This window comes from Ctenopharyngodon idella, chromosome 8, assembly GCF_019924925.1.
Source record: "Ctenopharyngodon idella isolate HZGC_01 chromosome 8, HZGC01, whole genome shotgun sequence".
NCBI classification, from domain to species: domain Eukaryota; kingdom Metazoa; phylum Chordata; class Actinopteri; order Cypriniformes; family Xenocyprididae; genus Ctenopharyngodon; species Ctenopharyngodon idella.
Window position 1 is genome coordinate 93,858 of NC_067227.1, and position 20,190 is coordinate 114,047.

The window sequence follows — 20,190 nt, forward strand, 5'->3', positions numbered from 1 at the left end:
GGTCGCTTCGATGGCATTTTATTGATTTCACAGCTAACAAAAGTCTGTTCTTAGAACGTTTTGCTAACGTTCCCATTAAGTTATTAAAACGTTATTTCTGAATGTTCTCTAAACGTTCAAATGTCCAGTTTTAAAAACGTTAAGGAAAAATTCCATTTTATCATTCTGCAAACATTATGGGAAACTGGGATACTTTTGAATGTTCTCTGAAAGTTCTGTAACAAGTAGTAACATTTTAAAATCATTAAACAGCTGTCCAACTAAAAAACATTCCATGAACAATGTGTAAATAATGTTTTTGTGCTAATGTTTTGACCTGGGGCCTCGTTTATAAAATGTTGCATAGAAACCCTCCTACATTTGATCTTATGATAATTTCTACAATGTGTGATCTCTGATTAAGAGAACAAACGTACTCCTCTTTCCAGATGTGAAAATTATAAATCGCAAATTATCTTGTAATTGTGCTCAGCTGAATTGTTTCAGATCTCCGCTTTGTAAACGCCGCCTAATTAATGTTATTAATATATAAAAGATCACCAGTCAACATCCAAACCCTTTACTTGAGAACGGTGAGCGGCAAGAATTGCTTAGATTTACAAATACCTGCAGTTCTCCGACTCTCTGCCACAAGAAAAAGTGTGTATGTCTGCTCAGATCCTGACATGGTGCTAAGCACTTTTCCACACGTCAAAGAACATTTTATGAATATGAATGTTGGCGTGGATTTTAGCATATGCACACTTCAAGATCAAATCTGTGTATACACATGTTTTATAAATGAGACCCCAGGTAACTTTGAACGAAAGTTCTATTAATGTCACATGTTAAAATAACATTTGTTCTGAGAATGTTCCCTGTTAGCGGGTCACTTATTGTTAACGTACATTGCAAAATGTGTCATATTCATGTATTTAATTTAGGGCTGTCAAGCGATTAAAAATTTCAATGTAATTAATTACATGATGTGGCGATTAATTAATCTAATTAATTGCAATTTAATAGCACATCAATTTTGGCTGAGAAATTACCCCCAAAAGATCATTTTAAGTCATTGTGTAAAGCATCAAATAGACATTACAAAAAGTAGCTTCAGAAAGGAATAATTTATTTGATTTAACAGAGAATTTATTACACATGAACTTATGGACCATGAGGTTGAGTAAATAATGACTGAACTTTCATTTTTGGGTGAACTATACCTTAAATTTTTATTTAAATTTAATAAATTTTTATTTTATTTAAATTAATATATAAATATGAAATTTTTTAAAATAAAATTAGACTAAATAAGCAGTGTTAATTTCGTTGACGAATAATTTTCGTCATCATTTTTGTCAACAACATTTTTTCACGGACGAAAACGAGACGATGACTAAATGAAAATGCGTTTTTAATGACAAAAACTATGACTAAAATCTACTCGTTTTTATTCGTTGACGAAAATTAGAGACGAAAATGATAGAGAGGGACGATTTGTGAAGATATCCAGTCAGGACTGCTGTCCTGTGTGGAAGATGCGCACATTTGAAGTGTGACGTGCTGATCTAACCGCGGGAAACACGGCGCTGTTGCGCCCTCTACGGGCTCGAGCAGCAGCACTTCAGACTACTTCGCACTTAATGAATAGCACACATTTATGCCAAGCGATTGCTTATGAGCTAATGTTGATGAATTATGACAATGTTTACTACACAATGTTTATATGGTAATGTGTTTTAGACGCTTGTAAGAATGCATATTTTATCTCCCTCATCTGAACTTAAATGAGCAGCCTGCTACTGCTACAGTGCAGACTGCAGACATTTCAAAATAAGAGTCACGGTGTATATAATTATTAATTTTTCCTGGTCATTATTATTATTTTGTTTACACAATAAACTGTATTTAATTTAATTTCTATTTAATTCATAGTAAACTACTGTATCTAAGAACATTTTGACACATTATTCAATATATTTTACAAGTATAATGGTTATTATAGTTAATTAAACCTAAAACCATAAAAAACTTCATTACTTGAAATAAACGTTAACTGAAACAAAAACAATATAAAAAATGTAAACTTATTTTATTTAATCTAGTTTCTATGCTTTAGCTTAACCTGATGTACTAAAATAACTAAAACAGAAATAAATAAAAAACTATTTAGATGTTTAAAAGCAAAAACAAACATACATAAACACAAAAAAAAAATACTAAAACTTAACTAAAATTACAATGAAAGAAAAACTAAAAATCAAATTTAAACTAGACTAAAACAATTTCCGATGACTAAAATATAACTAAAACTAAATGCTATTTTAGTCAAAAGACTATGACTAAAACTAAATCAAAATTAGCTGTCAAAATTAACACTGTAAATAAGAAACTAAACGTGACAGTAGGTGGTGGTAAATCTCTTAATGATTAAGTCGTTCATTCATTCATTCGACTCATTCAAACGGATGATTCAGTCGTAAAGTAAATGGTTCTCTTCAGGCTTGTTGGACTTGAAGCGGTGCTATACAGAATGATCGGTGTTTGACATCAAAATACAGCAAGAGCGTTTAGACAGCAGACGGCTCGGTTTGCTTTTGAATCATTCTCACTGTACTTTAATGTCAAACACCGATCGGTCAGCGCAGCGCCGCTTCAAGTTCAACAAGTCTTTTATGATTGATCCACTGAATCGCGGATTCAGAAATGAAACACTTCTGTGCACTGCACGGAGATGAACAGTTCTTTATATTTTCATTGGCAAAATTGAACAAAATAGACAATATTGTGTCTAAAATAACACAATATCAACTTATTTACTGAACTGTTGTATAAAATCAGTATTGCATTTGCACTCATTATATAGGCTATGGGACAAAAACTTGTATAATATTTCATTCGTTACTCATGTGATATTGCTTAACTCATATGATCTAAACATGAGACAAAAACTCAAACGGGCATTTTTGCCCCATATCTTGAATTTTAGGATCTTTCTAACTACATTTTATAGGCTCCATCACGCAGTGAGTTGTTGACCTGCATCATGGTCGTCATCAACTGTATGTAATGTCAGATGAACTACATAGGTCTAGGGCAGGGCAAGTGCGTTAAAAATTAACACGTTATTTTTTTTACCATAATTAATCTAATTAACATGTTAAATCGATAGCCCTAATTTAATTAAAGGAATGTGAACAAAGACTCAGAGAGACTCATAAAGGTTTGAATCCTGTCTCACTCTCGAAGCCTTTAATAAACCAATTCAAATAAAGCTATATCCATGTGTGTGTGTCTCAGGTGGTGAGCGCGCTGGACTCGAACCCGACCGCTCGACGCACTCAGCTGCAGCACAAGTTCGAGCAGGTCGTCGCTCTGATGGAAGACAACATCTACGAGTGCACCAGTGAGGCCTGAGACGCACACCCTCGTCCCTCCATCTGATCAAAACTCTGGCTCGTTTAATGAGGATGTTCAAGTGAAGAGAAACACTCTGATGAGTTTGTTCATTTTCTATTGTATAGTATTCAAGTATTGACTTCAAATGAGGAGTTTAATTGTGACGCACTGACCCCACGCTCGGGGAGAGCCAATTATGCACTGGATTATACAAGACCTTCTCCATAGCAATATTTATAGCTGTATGATGAGTTTATAGTGTGATTCAATCAATGTGAATATGTTTCTGATGGGATGTTTGTACTGCACTGTTCAATGGCGTTTCATTTTAATTCCACGATGCCTTGGACGACAAGTAATGATATGATTAACATATAACAGGCTTGAATGAGACTGTTGCATTTGTATTAATTATTATTTTTTTTGAAGGATTTGGATCATTCTTGGATGGGTCCAAACCAAAATGTGTGCATTCTTCTGTAGATATTCTGCTGGAAATGTTTAATTTTTTTTTTTTTTTTTTTTGGAGAAAGAGGGAAATTTTATCAGTAAAGATGAACTTTACTAAAACATTGTGTTACAGGCTTAGTTTTTTTTTGTCATGTTTCCAAGCACCACAGCATTTTAGCAGCCCAAGTAGACTTTTTTGTTTCACATGAGCTTTTATTTCTTCTTTGCCTCTATATTTTTAATTTGCAGGCAAATTCATATCTTCACACATATTCAAACTTAACAACATTTACATCTAAACGTTCACAGAATTGTTTTGTTAGCGTATCTCCTGAGGTCTCTTGTGGCTCCAGCGCTCAGTCTCACTTCTTGGGTTCAAAAAATAAGCCTACAATAGTCAAAATTTACAAAATCATAGCTACATATTCATCTAATACCCGGAGAATCAACAAACAGCGGTGAAGCCGAAGCTAATGGAACGGACATTGAAATGCCATCACATTACTAAACACATTCCAAGGATTTTCCATATAAATCGCACACAGTTCAAAACATACAGCAGTATTATAGAGATCTGATTGGCCAGTTTTGTAAGATACAAAGGCAGAATAAGTTGTTGATGTAGCAGATGGAAGCCAAGTCGACTTGGAGAGCTGTATTTGGCCTGTAGGAGGCCGCGAGCCGGACTGGTCCAGTTGTGAGCCGTTCGGATGTTCAGGCGGGAGCCACTTGAGCGGACGAGACCACCGAGGACTGGGTCTTACTGGAGACCGTCATGCTGGTCTCCTCCTCACCAAACGGGTTCTTTCCACAGCAGACCGTAGTGAGCATGCAGTTCCTGAACTGTACCAATGTAAACGCAGCAGTTAACATATTACTTTGGTGAAATGTGTAGAGCTTGTTGCTTTTTATATATACACCAGGGGTGTCCAATCCTGCAGACTTCAGTTCAACCCGGATCAGTCACACCTGCCTGTTGTTTTCTAGTGATCCTGAAGAACTTGATTAGCTGCTTCAGCCGTGTTTGATTAGAGATGGAGCTGAACTCTCCATGAGCGGGACTGGACTCACTGATATACAGTAAATATCCAGGAACATTAGTTTACGTCACATGCCGGTGTCATGAGCAGTTAGGATCTGTTCAGTCAAATGTGTCCACCTTGGACACCAAATAATTGCATTAAAGACTGTTTAATGAAACTGTTCATTAATGGTAAATGAACAAAACTACAGATTGCTACAGTTACAGTCATAGGGCCCTATTTTAATGGGGCGCATGGTCTGAAGCTCATGGTGCAGGTGCACTTAGGGTATGTCCGAATCCACTTTTGCTAGTTTAACGATGCGCCAGGTGCATGGTCCAAAGGGGTTGTACCTAGTCTCTTTATGAGTAATGGGTGTGTTTTGGGCGTAACATGCAATAAACCAATCAGAGTCTCATCTCACATTCCATTTAAAAGCCAGTTGCGCTCACACAATGGTGGAGTCGCTATTTACATGGTGGAATTTGTAAGCGGAAAGACTGAACGCTTCTCCAGAGAGGAAACGGATCTGCTTGTGCGCAAGGTTAAAGCATGTAATCCTTTTATTTTTAAAAATCCCTGTGTGTAACAAGCAGAGTGTACACGCGTTGTGCACCTACCGCGCTCTTTAAATAACAAAAAAATACTGCGCCATTAACTTTTTGACATTGACTAAGGTTTTTTTGGTCAATGGTACAGTCATTTTCAGTTGCCTCAAAATAGCAACATACCAGCAATGCACCTGAACACACCTCGTTTTCAGACCAGCACGCCCATGGGCGAACAGATGGGCGCGAGTGCATTTGCTATTTAAACAACGTGGCGCCTCTAGAGTCCTACATAGAGCCATTTGATCAGACAGACCCATTTGTTCATGAAAACGGCAAATCCGGACTTGACAACTTGTAAAGCCCGGAACACACCAAGCCGAGCTGTTGGGCAGTTTTTGTTCGTCGGCCGACTAAGTTTTCTCAGTGTGATCCACACCGTCAGCTGAAGTTGGTCCTCGTCGGCTTTTTTTCGGCCGATTCGACATGTTGAATCGGCATCGGAACTCGTTGGTAAGTCGGGCCATCTGATCATTCTGATTGGCTGTTCAGCTACTGCCACCTGCTGGTATGGAAAGGCATTTCTTCTTACGCAGGCGCAGAACGGACGTGCTACTTCGCCGTCGGGTATCGAGCGTCGGTTTGGTGTGTCAGGGCAACTTTGGACCCCGACGCTACCGACGTGAGCCAACCCCGTGGTCTGCTTTCGTCGCCACTAATTCGTCGGCGTTGGCTTGGTGTGTTCTGGGCTTAACAGCCCCAGGTACAGATATAGTCAAATTACTGCTTGAATGAGTGAGTCATTGAATTATTCACTCAACCGATGCCGGTCAAAAACACTGATTCATTCAGTTCAAAAACACTTATTAATTCAGGAGTGAAACAGCACTAGTGTGTGTTGCTTGAATACACACAACAGTTAATTCTTCTTTAGAACAGTTTGCATTACATATATGCATTTGACAGATGTTTTTATCCAACGGGACTTGCATTGCATTTAAATCGTACATTTAATCTGTTCATGCATTCCCTGGGAACTGAACCTCAGACCTTGGTGTTGCTGGTGTCATGGTCTTCTATTGGTGAATTATTGACCAACAACAAAGTAACTGCAATTTTGTGTCTAAAGTCCATTGCCATCAGTTAGGATTCTACTAGCATATACAGTAGAGGACCTTAACACTAATAGACTAAACGCAACAAAACTTTAATTTTGATGTCATTGGGCTCATGATCACTTTTTCAGCCCTAAACATAATATAATACATAGTACAAGTATTACAGTGTCTCACCTGTCTGTTGAGTATGATGTAGATGACCGGGTTGTAGAGCGCTGCACTCTTAGCAAAGAAAGCTGGTACTGTCATGGCGACAGGACCAAATTCAGCCCCTTGATTAGCAAAGATGTACCAGGCCACACTGGCATATGGCACCCAGCACACTAGGAACGCAATCACCATGACAACCACCATACGCGTCACTTCCCGCTCAGCCCGCTGGGTCGTCTCTGATTCCTGCTGCTGAGCAGCAGCCTGACAACAAACAATTAAAAGCAATTATATATCAGGTATTCGTAGTCCTAGATGCTGATTGGTACAGCATCACTGCACCACATCCATAGACATCAACTATATAGTTTATTTGTCAGGACTGTAGAAACCACTTCTTAAAAGCACTCCAAGACTGTGCTTGTTTGTAAGTGAATTAGTGAAAGTGATTATTCACTCAAAAATGAAAAATAAAGGCTCCAAAGGGGGGTTTTCACAGTGATGCCACAGAAGAACCATTTCTGGTTCCCCAAAGAATCTTTCAGTGATCAGTTCTTAAAAATAACATTTTTCTTAGTGTGAAGGATATTTTAATAATCTAAAGAACCTTTTCCACTATAAAGAAGCTTTTGTACAATGGAAAAATTCCATGGATGTTAAAGGTTCTTCATGGAACCATTGATCCCAATAAAGAACCTTTATTTAGTGCAATGGAAGTCAGTGGTCACCAAAACTGCTAAATCTTCTACGTTCTGCAGAAGAAAGTCATACAGGTGTGGAATGACATGAGGGTGAGCAAATTATGACAGAATTTTCATTTTTGAGTGAACTAACCTTTTAAGTCGGTTCTTCTCTATTAACCAATAAAATGAAAATTGGCTGATCTGGTCAGAACACCTGTCAGGTAAACTATTATGACTCACAAAAATCTCTTATGACTTATATAATTAATTGGTCAGGCATAACCTATTTTTACAAGTTGACCCATATCTGCTGAATGCAATTTCCAATCTTAACAGACAACAGGACATTCTGAGGATGCACACCAAGTTTTGTAAAATTCTATGAATAGGGGCGCTAAAACTGAAAACTGTATGATCCATCAAGTTGAAAAGTGGTATGCATCTTCTTTGGCAGATGTTCTAACATATCCTCTAATATGACTAGGATACTTCAAAAACATGGCCGCCAACAGCCAATCAAATTTCAAAGGCTAATGAAATCAAATCTGAATGGCCTACCATTAGAAAAATGGATATATTCATACATTGTGTGAAAACGGATATGTGTTCCAAATTTCCAAATTGGCCACAAGGTGGTTCTATAATGAGCAAATAATTAGTAATATGATCTTTAAACTTGAGTGCAATAATTAGATATATTTACCCCCGGTTTCACAGACAAGGCTTAAGCTAGTCCTAGACTAAAATGCATATTTGAGCTGTTTTGACTGAAAGCAACTTGTATTGACATATCTTAAAATATGTCACTGCCATTGTTTTGTCTCAAGATGCACACCAGTAATGTTTTTTTCTAAGGTATGTTTATAAAAGCTACTTAAATACCCTAATTGAAATAAGGCTTAATCCTGGCTTCGCCTAAGCCCTGTCTGTGAAACCGGCCCATAGTGTACTTTCTAGCTCTGATGTGTGTGTCTTACCGCGCGGACAGTGCAGAGCAGACGACTGTAGCAGAAGAAGATGATCAGCAGTGGGATGGAGAAATGCAGGACGAACATGTAGATGACAAACGAGGTGTTGTTGACTTCAGGTTTGGGAGTGTAGTAATCTATTCCGCAGGAGCACTGCATTCCCTCCGGAATATACCTGCACACACACACATACAATTCATCACAGCAGTATGTTTATTAGGCCATTGTACCGTGAGGATTCATGAATGGACTCTCAGATTTTACGGTCTTGGGAAATTTAGTTAAAAATGAGTTGCTAAACCTGCGTATTCTCCTGAAAAGGCTGACTGATTACCTGGACCATCCCAGCAGGGGCGGCATGGCGCAGGTGAGGGCCATGACCCAGGTGAAGCCCACTCCTATGATGGCGTGCTTCTCACTGAAACGAAACGTGGTCATTGGCTTACACACCACAATGTAGCGCTCGATAGCCAAGACCACCAGAGACCACAGCGCGATCTCACCTGAGAAACATCGAGAAGATCACGATCACTCAGTCAGGACAATCTAAATATAGTCAAATCAGTTTTATTTGTATAGGCCTTCACAGAAATGAATGCTGTTAATGTTTGTAATGCCTATTAATCCACATCTTAGCAGTTAAGAGCTGAATAATAGATAGTTGAAATTTGCTATATGGGTGTTGGTTATACCTATTATAGTTATGAAGTTAGTAATTCACTTTTGCAGTGATATTGAGGATTATGAAATCTGTATGGTTTCAGTTTATAATGTTTTGGTGTCATTATACTATAAACTGATGTGCATCACGGCAATGATTAAAATGACACAAATCATGATTTTGGTCAATTTTCTCAAACCTAAGCAGTTACTTAACAGTGACTTAATACTCTATTTTTATTCCCCTAGTGTATAAGACCAAAGCAACTGTGGCAAGGAACAAAAAACTCCATGTGATGTTGGATAATGGAGAAAAAACACTGAAGAAACCAGGCTACACCATCAGTTCTCCTAATAACTGCATGGAAATTTATTGAACTGTAAGATAAGATCCATCCAGGATTGAACAGAATGATGCCACTATACGAGAACAGACCCAAACTGACCACAAAATGTGGAGTTATGATCTGCCTGGATGAAAAGCAATATTTCACAGCACTGATGTGTGAATCTCAGGAAGTCTGTGATCAGTTCATATTTCATTCTCAAAATCAGAAGAAAAAAAAAGAAGCCTATCTTGTTTTTCTTTTTGCATTGTAACATTATGTTATGTTATTGTAATTCATCTGGATTGTTACTCTTTATTAATATTGATTGATTTTAGTGTAAAAACAATGATTTTAAAAGCAGCATATGTTAAAAACAGTACAGCAAACACCACCTGGATGTACTCAAAACGTTTCGAGACAACGCCACCTTGTGTTCAAAAGTTATAATTAAATTTCCAAAAATGCTAATAACTTTTGATTAAATTAGCCTACTGTAATGAAACTTATTAGATTCCTTGGGTCATGCCGATAACATAGAGACCAGTTTTGCCATAGTTGGCCAAACTTCCTGTCCGCCATTTTGATTTCTTTAAAAACCTACTACTTTTTCAAACTCCTCCTTGACCGTTGATCCAATTTTCACCATGGCAGCAAAAAGTTATAGATTTCGTGGATGAGTGAGTAAGTGAGTGCACTTACCACCCAGGGTGGCGAAAAAGCCTTCGATGTTGCAACCCGTGACCCCGAGGACGAAGTACCCATTCAGGGCCGTGTAGAGCGTGACGGTGAAGCCGCCCACCACCATGAACAGGTCGGCCACGGCCAGATTGAGTAGGATGAAGTTGAGGGGTGTGCGGAGCTTCTTGTGCTGCACCGTGACATAGAGCGTGAGGAAGTTGACGGGGAATGAGGTGGCGATGAGGAAGAGCATGTATGCGGCCAGCAGCGAGTACTTCCACGGCTCCGCTAAGTAGTACTGCGGCTCCTCAAACGGGCTGCGAACCAAACCGGTCTTGTTGGACATCGGCACGTAGAAATTCGGACCTTCCGTTCCATTCATATTTGGTTCACTGGTCGAGAGTCAAAACGGAGAAAGCAGATGGACGAAGTTGGAAAGCAAATGAAGTCCCTGAGAGCAAGCAAGAGATCTGCTGCCCGGGACTCGAGCGTCCCTCTTATATGAACCCCATGCGTCCAGATTAATGAGATTACAGCGAGGCACTGCAATTTAGAGGAATTGAGTTACAGGCAGATTGGGGTCAGAGAGGCTCGATAATCCATGAAGGTAAACCGGCTGTAAACACAGCAACACTTTCATTTTCCACCCTCTATCTCTAAAGGCCCACAAAAATTGACAAGCACGCTCAAGGCCGGGTCAGAGAGCCACTGAAGGTTTTTCTTCTACAATTGCAAGTTCGCTGATGTTTGTTGGAGTTTCATGAACTAGTCTTTATCCAGTTCTAGACTTAAGAAAACTGCTCTGATCAAGTCCATCGACACACACCTCAACTTTCTTAGGGGCCAAGCACCGAAACTGCTAAGGCACCTATGGTAATCATTAGTGTTCCTATTCTTCTTCTTCTTCCACTTTTAAGACTGGAATTCCATAGAACTGCTGACAGGAAAGCACACAGATATAAGACAGTTTGAACATTAATGACAGTGATTTTTTAGTCTCTAACTCAATCGCTCTAGCGCCACCAACTGTCCAAACGTTCACTTGCATTGATGCTAATAACTTTTTAACTGTAAGGGCTAAAAACAAACATCTCTGATTTCCTCTGATTCCTTGGCTCAAGCCTATTCGATTGCATCATATGACATTTTAAAAAATTTGATTGAAATTTTTCCGCCATTTTGAATTTTCCATAAAACCTATTTTTTCTAACTCCTCCGAGTCTGTTGCTCCGATTCTCATGAAACTTGAAAATCTTTCATGTAGATTTTCATGAAAATCTTCAGACCATTCTGAAAAAAGTTATGGAATTCAAGTTGATTTGTCAAACCGTTCTCAATAACACAAACGAATTAGACAAAGACCACGCCAAAATGTACATTTTTGCTTATAACTTCTGAATGGTTTTGGGGAGGAAAAAAAAAAAAATCACAAAACTGGTCTTTTTAGATTCAGTGCAGCATGCCGAGTTGAACGATAATCAATTGTGCCATATCTGCCATTTTGAAATATGTCATAAAATGCTATATTTTATGAACACATTGGCATATCATTACGAAACCCGATAAGTGTCATCGGCACCATGCCCTGAAGGAACTCAAAAAAGTTGAGACAGAGCCACCTTGTGTTCAAAAGTTTTGACATTTCCAAAAATGCCAATAACTTTTGATTAAATTGGTCTATTGTCATGTAATCTTAATAGATTCCTAGGGTCATGATGAAAACATAGATATCAATTTTGCCATAGTCGGCAGAACTTCCTGTCCACCATTTTGATTTCTTTAAAAACCTACTTTTTCAAACTGCTCCTACAGCGTTGATCCGATTTTCACCAAAATCTAATTGTATCATCTTCAGACCATGCCGGCAAAAAGTTATGGATTTCGTGTTGATAGACAAACAGTTTCCGTATATATCACATCCAGCTGTGGACAGTAACGAAGGATTTTTACTCAATTGTCTGTACTTTACTCGAGTGTTTTTATTTTGAGCAACTTTTACTTTTACTTCACTACATTCCATAAGATCGTACTTTTTACTCCGCTACATTTCATAAAACATATCGTTACTCCTTATTTTAAAATGAAGAAATCGTCAGAGACGCAAAAGCTGTGTCCGATTCGTGCACGAACTGATTGTTTTCAATCATCCTGTTAAATCGGTTCACAAATTACATCAATCAATTCATTCGCGAATTGGACTGATCGTATTGCAGCTGTTCTCGAGTCAACGAATCACTGATTCAATGATCCGTTCAGAGCGAGTCTCCAGTAAATGAATTTACAAGTCTGACTGAAAATTAGCCAAGATTTGGGGGATCCTCGAGTGCGCGCGACTGATGGTAAAAAAGTAAGTCAGCCTACTAATGTTGAATTTTAGGATGAATTATTGTAACTGAAAATCATATTTAGGTGAGTTGTTTTTGAACTAAATCTGCTGTAAAGGGCGATCTGTTTAAGCCCACTGAAATGCTTTAATGCGGACATGTCCACATCAGTGTGTCTACAGATCGCGATCTCGATTCAATCAGATCAAATCACATTTTAAAACTAACTTGCCGCTTCAAATAACGGTTGTATCGATTACATCGTTACGCCACTAGGAGGCGACAAGTGACTGTTAACATGTATTTGACGTTGAACGATTCATTCGTAAGATTTGTTCAAAAACATTGATTCATCCAGTAATGAAACAAGTGAAATAGTTATGAGTGAGTCATTAAATCATTCATTCAAACCTATTTTTTTTAATTAATTAATTAAATATTTTTAAATAGACTGCAGCAATTAATATTTTGTCCTCTAGTAATTAATTATACGCAAGTTTGTTTAGTTGTCTATTCAGAATCATGGGAGAATCATGATTTCTATTTGAAAGAAACAAATAAAAATCTTGATTCTCATTTTATCCAGAATTAAAACACAATTTAAAATAACACATGCACGTTCATCTTCCCCGCTGCTGCAGCAGCAATTTTTTAAAATGTTATGTATTTAGCCCTATATGTTTCGTCTGTTTTTATATTGTCAACACACATTACATATTATGTATCTGCATCCACTAATCTTCCATCCATACTGACTAGTGCTGGCTATTTGACAATTCATAATCATTCATAATTATTTTGAGCAATAGGATTATATAAAATATATATTAAATTAAATTAAATTATATAAGTGGCCTATATAAAATTACAAAATAAACATTCATCAATCAGTACTTTTTTACTTAAGTACATTAAAAATCAAGTACTTTTGTACTTTCACTCAAGTAAAATTGAAAAGGAGCACTAAATACTTTTACTTGAGTAGTATTTTATGATACGTATCTGTACTTTTACTCAAGTTCTTGATTTGTGTACTTCGTCCACCACTGATCACATCAACAAAGTTGATGGCATGATGCCAAAACGACTGAGGCTGTATCTCTGCAATACTTTGGCAAATTGATACCAAACTTTACATGTGTCTCTGACCACAACACATCAATTTGGTCCCAGCGCCACCTATTGGTCGAAAGTGATAAATCATTAAATCATTACTAGGGATGGTATTTCTGATTTTCCAGACATTTTGCCTAAAATCATTTTAATATGTCTTTAACTGCTCATTGTTGCAGTTGGTCTGATGCTCCCAGCCATGATGGCATGACTCACTGTGCTTTCTTTGTGTTTGGCCCCTTATTTGCTGCTTGCAGCTATATTTACACTTTTTACTGACACAATGGCAAAAACAATGAACATTGCTGAACTAATGATGGATGGAAATAAACAGGGTGGAAATAGAGAGCTAAAGTTCAATGAGGGACTGGGAGTTCATTTATTAGCCATCTTTTGAAATGCAGATGTCTGTAATTTTATCAAACAGGAACATTTCAGAGTGAGATAAATCTCACAAAACATCATGTTTGTGCTCCTGGTTTCACACCACTAAAGGATGAGGACATTAAGATAGTTAAATGGATATTAATAAAGACTTACAAGATGGAAAATGGCATTGAGGAGAGAAAAAAAGAAATTGGTTCTGCATTCAAAATACTCAAGAAAATATTTCCAACAATAATATTTTATGTGTACAAGGCAAAACTGGTCATCTCCACTCTGATCCGCTCGGAAGTAGTGAAATGACATAAAAAGAGCTTCTATAGTTCACTTAATTGTAAAGACAACATATAAATACATTTCAGCTCTACTGATAGGAAAAGATTACAACAGCACACATTAGAGACATAAATATGAAATCTTTATTTAAAACGACTTCGCTCACAAACGAGTAGCAGTGTTTAAATGGAATGAGCTGTGTGTGTGTGTAAGTGTGATAAGGAGCATGTATGGACACACATGGATACACGGTGTAATCTGCTTTGGCCGGTTGATCCGGGTAATCCTATCAGAGCTGCGCTGAGCTGGCATTTACTGACGGATTCCAACAGCTCAATCCTGATCAAACCGAGCTCACGCACATTCAGCACATACGGTTGTGCTAGCTGGGCTCGTCGATGGGTCTGCGGCAGTACGGACAGCAGTTGTGCTGAAGAACCAACAGCTCGTAGTCCTCACTGTGAAACATCTTTGAACGAGACAACATAATACAATCAGACATCACTAGAACAGAGAGGAAACAGGCCGAACACATGAAGCTGATGTCTGTGTACCTGAAAGCAGGACGGACACATGGTGATGCTGACGTCGGGCAGCAGAGATCGGTAGTACTGCCAGCTGAGAGGTTTGGGCCAGCGCTTGATCAGAACATCCCGTCTAGACATGGACCTCAACACCGCCCGACTCACGACCACCGGCACAAACTCCCGGCCACCCTGCTGTCAATCACCAGCACACCAGACCAGATCAACCACAGCCCAGCCAACTGTGAACGTTCTCTCAAAGTTTTGAACAAACGTTCTTCCAGTAATGTTAATAGAACGTTGGTTTAAAGTTATCTGGTCTTTAACAATGTCTCAAAACATTATTTATACGTTGTTCATGGAACATTTTATTTCTGAAACTTGTAGCTGGACATTGGTCTAACGTTTTTTACGTTACTAGTTTTAGAACGTTCAGAGAACATTCAAAAGTAATGTTCCCATAACGTTTGAAGAATGAAAAAACTGTATGTTCCGTTAAATGGTTAGTTCACCCGAAAATGAAAATTCTGTAATTAATTACTCACCCCCATGTTGTTCCACATCCGTCAGACCTTCATTCATATTCGGAACACAAATTAAGATATTTTTGGTGAAATCTGATAGCTTTCTGTCCCTCCATAGACAGCTACGCAACTGACACTTTGACGCTTCAAAAACTTCATAAAGAGATCGTAAAATTAATCCATATGAATCGAGCGGTTCAGTCCAAATTTTCTGAAGAGACACGATCACTTTATATGATGGACAGATTGAATTTAGGCTTTTATTCACATATAAACATTCATCAACTCACACATCAGTTATGGTAAACAGAAGCTCAAGCATGTTTGCTTGACACATGCGAGAACCAATGAGGTTCATTCTCGTGTTACGCAGCACATTTGAGCTTCTGCAAGAACCAGTGAGGTTCATTCTCGTGTTACGCAGCACATTTGAGCTTCTGCAAGGACCAATGAGGTTCATTCTCGTGTTACGCAGCACGTTTGAGCTTCAGCAAGAACCAATGAGGTTCATTCTCGTGTTACGCAGCACGTTTGAGCTTCAGCAAGAACCAATGAGGTTCATTCTCGTGTTACGCAGCACATTTGAGCTTCTGCAAGGACCAATGAGGTTCATTCTCGTGTTACGCAGCACGTTTGAGCTTCTGCAAGAACCAGTGAGGTTCATTCTCGTGTTACGCAGCACATTTGAGCTTCTGCAAGGACCAATGAGGTTCATTCTCGTGTTACGCAGCACGTTTGAGCTTCAGCAAGAACCAATGAGGTTCATTCTCGTGTTACGCAGCACGTTTGAGCTTCAGCAAGAACCAGTGAGGTTCATTCTCGTGTTACGCAGCACGTTTGAGCTTCAGCAAGAACCAATGAGGTTCATTCTCGTGTTACGCAGCACGTTTGAGCTTCCTCAAGAACCAATGAGGTTCATTCTCGTGTTACGCAGCACGTTTGAGCTTCAGCAAGAACCAATGAGGTTCATTCTCGTGTTACGCAGCACATTTGAGCTTCAGCAAGAACCAATGAGGTTCATTCTCGTGTTACGCAGCACATTTGAGCTTCTGCAAGGACCAATGAGGTTCATTCTCGTGTTACGCAGCACGTTTGAGCTTCAGCAAGAACCAATGAGGTTCATTCTCGTGTTACGCAGCACGTTTGAGCTTCAGCAAGAACCAGTGAGGTTCATTCTCGTGTTACGCAGCACGTTTGAGCTTCCTCAAGAACCAATGAGGTTCATTCTCGTGTTACGCAGCACATTTGAGCTTCAGCAAGAACCAATGAGGTTCATTCTCGTGTTACGCAGCACATTTGAGCTTCAGCAAGAACCAATGAGGTTCATTCTTGTGTTACGCAGCACGTTTGAGCTTCAGCAAGAACCAATGAGGTTCATTCTCGTGTTACGCAGCACGTTTGAGCTTCAGCAAGAACCAATGAGGTTCATTCTCGTGTTACGCAGCACATTTGAGCTTCAGCAAGAACCAATGAGGTTCATTCTCGTGTTACGCAGCACGTTTGAGCTTCAGCAAGAACCAATGAGGTTCATTCTCGTGTTACGCAGCACGTTTGAGCTTCAGCAAGAACCAATGAGGTTCATTCTCGTGTTACGCAGCACGTTTGAGCTTCAGCAAGAACCAATGAGGCTCATTCTCGTGCTACGCAGCACGTTTGAGCTTGTTGAAAAAAACAGCATATCCTGGTTAGATATGTTTTGAAGCATCAAAGCTGGTTTAAGCTGGTCAAGTGCTGGTCCTGAGCTGGAGCTAGTTGCTTAGGCATAAACCAGCTATGATAGGATGTCCTACCTGCCTAAACAGATTTAATTTAGGCTTTTACTCACAGGTAAACATTGATCAGCGAACATAGGCAGAAGCTCAACCTAACCTGAATGACGCACAAGAACAAACCTCTTCTGGAAACTCAAACGTACCACGTAACACACGAGATTGAACCTCATTGGTTACGCAGCAAGTTTGAGCTTCCGAAAGAGGTTTGTTCTTGTGCGTCATTCAGGTTCGTTTGAGCCTCCGGTCTCTTTATGAACTTTTTGAAGCGTCAAGTGGTAGCTGCAAAGGCGGTCAATATAGGGACAGACATCTCTCAGATTTCATCAAAAAGATCTTCATTTTTCATGATATGAGGGTGAGTAATTAATGACAGAATTTTCATTTGGGGGTGAACTAACCCTTTAAGAAAATTATTTCATGTTCGCTGTCAGTCACTTCTGTCAGTCTCACCTCAAAGCTGAGTTTGGCTGTAAAGGGGTCGTCCTCTGGGTCTTCAGTCCCATCATCCAGCTTCAGACACTGAGATTCTGACACACACACACACACACACACACTGTACATACTGTACATCCTCTGCCTGCTCTGTTTGCTTTCAGTGATTATCAGTAAAGCCCAGAGTCTCACACACTAGCCACTTCTCTCAGTCCATGCTGTACAATAAACAAATTCACATTTTTGAATGTGCCTGACAACATGGTTTTCCAGCAAAGGCGTTGTTCAAATTCACATTTACATTTTAGCATATTTTACATTTCTAACATTTTAATGTGTGCTTTGAATGTTGGACATTGACTGGTGTTATCATGTCATGTATTGTTCTGTTATGTGGTTGATTCTGTAACCAAGGTTTTTTTTTTTTTTTGGGAGTTTCCTCAGAAATAGTAGGTTTAAACAGGCAGCGGACGAACAGCTAGATGATGACAACAGCTAAAAACCAAAAGAAGGTCAGTAGAAGAATGTTACGGATAGCAGATGAAATGGTAAGTAACTGTCAATACACTTGGTAGATAACCTACAAGAGGATGAACTAGTGAATGAGAACAGAAGTCAGAAGCAGACTAGACAATGAGCTTGGGTTTGTGGAGAGATTATATCGTACCAGATTACAGGTGTCGTCAATCAAAATTTGGGTGATAGGGAGCAGAGAGTGGAAGGACATGGAGAGCCAGACATAAGATGTAAAAGACAATTGCTATTCTTTATCCACTTGTCAATCAAGCTAAAAATGTCATTGGGGTGTTCATTACACAACAGTAACCAATAACCATCAGAATTTGATGCAGATTGAGTCTCTAGTCTCCCTAAAGCTTTTCTTTGGCTCTTCTGCCCTGCGTATGAATGGATATGTGATGTGAATGAGATGTTACCTCCTCCGCCCATCTCCTGCCAGCTGCCGCTTCGCTCCACGCGAGGCACTTCCAGGTCAATCAGAGACACGGCCTCCTCATCCGAGATATCCTCCTCCAGATAAAACTCTACCAGCGGAAGAACCTCTAAACACACACCATAAATCACACAAATATGTAAAACCAATGGCAAGATGCTGGCCCACTGTCTTCATTCTCCAGAAAACACCCTACTGAAGTGGCTGATAGGATCATACAACACATTTTCTGAAGATGATCTCACCCTTTTTTGGTGAAGATTTGACCAACACTGTGAAAAGGTTTGCCAAAAAACTTTTGAACGTACCAAATTTCATTAGGTTTTACTAGACGGTCAGCTAAAAACCAGAAGAAACAACAAAAACAGGCCCCTGATATTCTACTGTTCATGCATTCCTGCTTTTTCAGCAACTTAATGAAAATAACACAGGTTATGATTGACAGGTATATGAGCAGCTCACCATAAGAGGAGGCAGAAAATATGAACGGCTGTCTGCAGTTGATGCAGGAGTTGCCCTGGTTATTCAGCAAAGGGTTGTTGGTGGAGCAGCGGTAACACATCGGGATCAAATCCTACACAAACACAAGCTTTGACCAACAGGTACCACTTCTGCAAACAGCTGTAACACAATACAAACACACACACACACCTCGCTGTCACGGTAGGGTTTGGAGCGGACTGTCAGGCAGCTGAGCTCCATGCTCTCCTGATAGCGGGACGGGATCTTCAGGCCCTGCAGTTTCTCGAAGGCGTGTCGCGCTACTTTATATGCTCCCAGAACTTTACTCTGCTTTGCCAGAGCATACAGAGTATCTCTGAATGTCAAGTCAAGGATTCAGACAACAATTACGCTGCAGCAACCACAAACTCAGTACAATCATCACGTATTAAACCAGGATCAGTAACAAAAGGATGTCAAGGATGATGAAAAGGGAAATCTTTCAAAACCATGAGTGTGCCACATTGTAATCTTTGCACTCACATTTGCTTCATGTATGTTTTCAACAAATGTGTTGATTTAAAGCAAACGCTATGTAAAAAAGTGACAATTGCATCATCATTTTCTCACATCTTGTTTCAAACACATAGAACACTCTTTTTTCTGTGGGAAAACAAAAGGAACTATTTTAAAGGATGTACTGGTTGTTTTTTCATGCAGTTACATTGAATGAGGGCTGGAGAGTTCAAGCATCAAAAAGGAGGCAAAGGCACCATAAAAGTATCATGAAATCAGTATTATAAAATTAGCCAACATGACTTGCTATATTCCCAGCTTTCTGAATTCATACATCACATTTGTGTGAGCTACAGAACTGAAATGTTTCTTTTGTCCTTCATGTACATGTACACATCTTCATCATTATTGTCAAACATATACTTTTTTTAAGAGATGTATATAAGTTATGTAAGCTGTCCGTTTGAATCTGCGTACATATTTTAAAAACAAATCATAAATGTCAATTCAGCATCACATGTCACAAGAATAACACACAGGAGATTGAGTTTGACATTAGCATGTTCTGTCCATGACGTGACACTCGAGCAAGAATCAAATACAGCACACATGTTGGAGACAAAAGAGCTTTTTCAATTAGTACATTTCGAGTTTTCGGTTTTATAGTGAATTATAGTTATGCTTGCTTTGTTGACATCTTGCATGGACTTTATCACAAGATTTGTTGCAACAAATTTGGCCAAAAGAAGAAAAGGCAGCATACATTTAGAAACAGGCTTCATCTATGATTTATAATACTGCTGAAGTACAGTAGAGATCTCAATAGGTTTGTGAACAGAGACAGTGAGTCATGAGAGGTGATGCTCCTGGTGAACTGTAGTAAAGTTTAAACACTCTCAAGCAGTGTTGGGGGTAACACATAACATAATCGTACAGTGTTCACTTAAA

General features: G+C 39.0%; 3 protein-coding genes and 1 long non-coding RNA gene across 11 annotated transcripts in view; 2 read left to right on the plus strand and 2 right to left on the minus strand.

Moving 5' to 3' along the window:
- plxnd1 (plexin D1) overlaps positions 1-3,948 on the plus strand; it is a 72,908-nt gene extending 68,960 nt beyond the window's left edge. Inside the window, exon 36 of the mRNA XM_051902382.1 lies at positions 3,280-3,948. Coding sequence (XP_051758342.1) covers positions 3,280-3,396 — 117 coding nt within the window. The 3' untranslated portion in view covers positions 3,397-3,948. The remainder of the gene's footprint in view (positions 1-3,279) is intronic.
- exorh (extra-ocular rhodopsin) lies at positions 3,772-10,980 on the minus strand. The gene is made up of 5 exons (XM_051902383.1): positions 10,006-10,980; positions 8,652-8,820; positions 8,327-8,492; positions 6,691-6,930; positions 3,772-4,671 (listed from the first exon to the last, which is right to left on the minus strand). The coding sequence occupies exons 1-5, from the start codon at positions 10,364-10,366 to the stop codon at positions 4,543-4,545; spliced, it is 1,065 nt and encodes a 354-aa protein (XP_051758343.1). The 5' UTR covers positions 10,367-10,980; the 3' UTR covers positions 3,772-4,542.
- Positions 10,981-14,206: 3,226 nt separating this feature from the next.
- ift122 (intraflagellar transport 122 homolog (Chlamydomonas)) overlaps positions 14,207-20,190 on the minus strand; it is a 46,330-nt gene continuing 40,346 nt past the window's right edge. Inside the window, exons 24-29 of one of the 2 annotated variants that reach the window (XM_051904020.1) lie at positions 18,937-19,102; positions 18,748-18,859; positions 18,269-18,394; positions 17,352-17,428; positions 14,636-14,797; positions 14,207-14,550 (exon numbers count right to left, since the gene is read on the minus strand). In XM_051904020.1, the coding sequence (XP_051759980.1) occupies positions 14,464-14,550; positions 14,636-14,797; positions 17,352-17,428; positions 18,269-18,394; positions 18,748-18,859; positions 18,937-19,102 (730 nt within the window). In that variant the 3' untranslated portion in view covers positions 14,207-14,463. Of the gene's footprint in view, positions 14,551-14,635; positions 14,801-17,351; positions 17,429-18,268; positions 18,395-18,747; positions 18,860-18,936; positions 19,103-20,190 lie in introns of both variants that reach the window. The other variant, XM_051904019.1, reaches the window with a different exon arrangement.
- Positions 14,809-17,093, plus strand: LOC127517868 (uncharacterized). 7 transcript variants are annotated; one of them, XR_007931388.1, is made up of 4 exons: positions 15,855-15,991; positions 16,043-16,144; positions 16,196-16,246; positions 16,349-17,093. It is a non-coding gene; the product is annotated as an uncharacterized LOC127517868 (long non-coding RNA). The 7 variants fall into 7 exon arrangements; XR_007931390.1 differs by lacking the exons at positions 15,855-15,991; positions 16,196-16,246 and adding an exon at positions 14,809-15,685 and having other exon boundaries at positions 16,094-16,144; positions 16,349-17,089; XR_007931386.1 differs by lacking the exons at positions 15,855-15,991; positions 16,196-16,246 and adding an exon at positions 15,598-15,685 and having other exon boundaries at positions 16,349-17,087.

Bases quoted from the DNA above. Each gene is read 5' to 3' on its own strand.
- exorh (XM_051902383.1), bottom strand. From the start codon at position 10,366: ATGAATGGAACGGAAGGTCCGAATTTCTACGTGCCGATGTCCAACAAG. The intron at 6,931-8,326 runs GTAAGACACACA...GTTTGTTGTCAG, and splicing joins TGCTCTGCACTGTCCGCGCG to GCTGCTGCTCAGCAGCAGGA. The intron at 4,672-6,690 runs GTGAGACACTGT...ACATTGGTACAG, and splicing joins ACATCATACTCAACAGACAG to TTCAGGAACTGCATGCTCAC.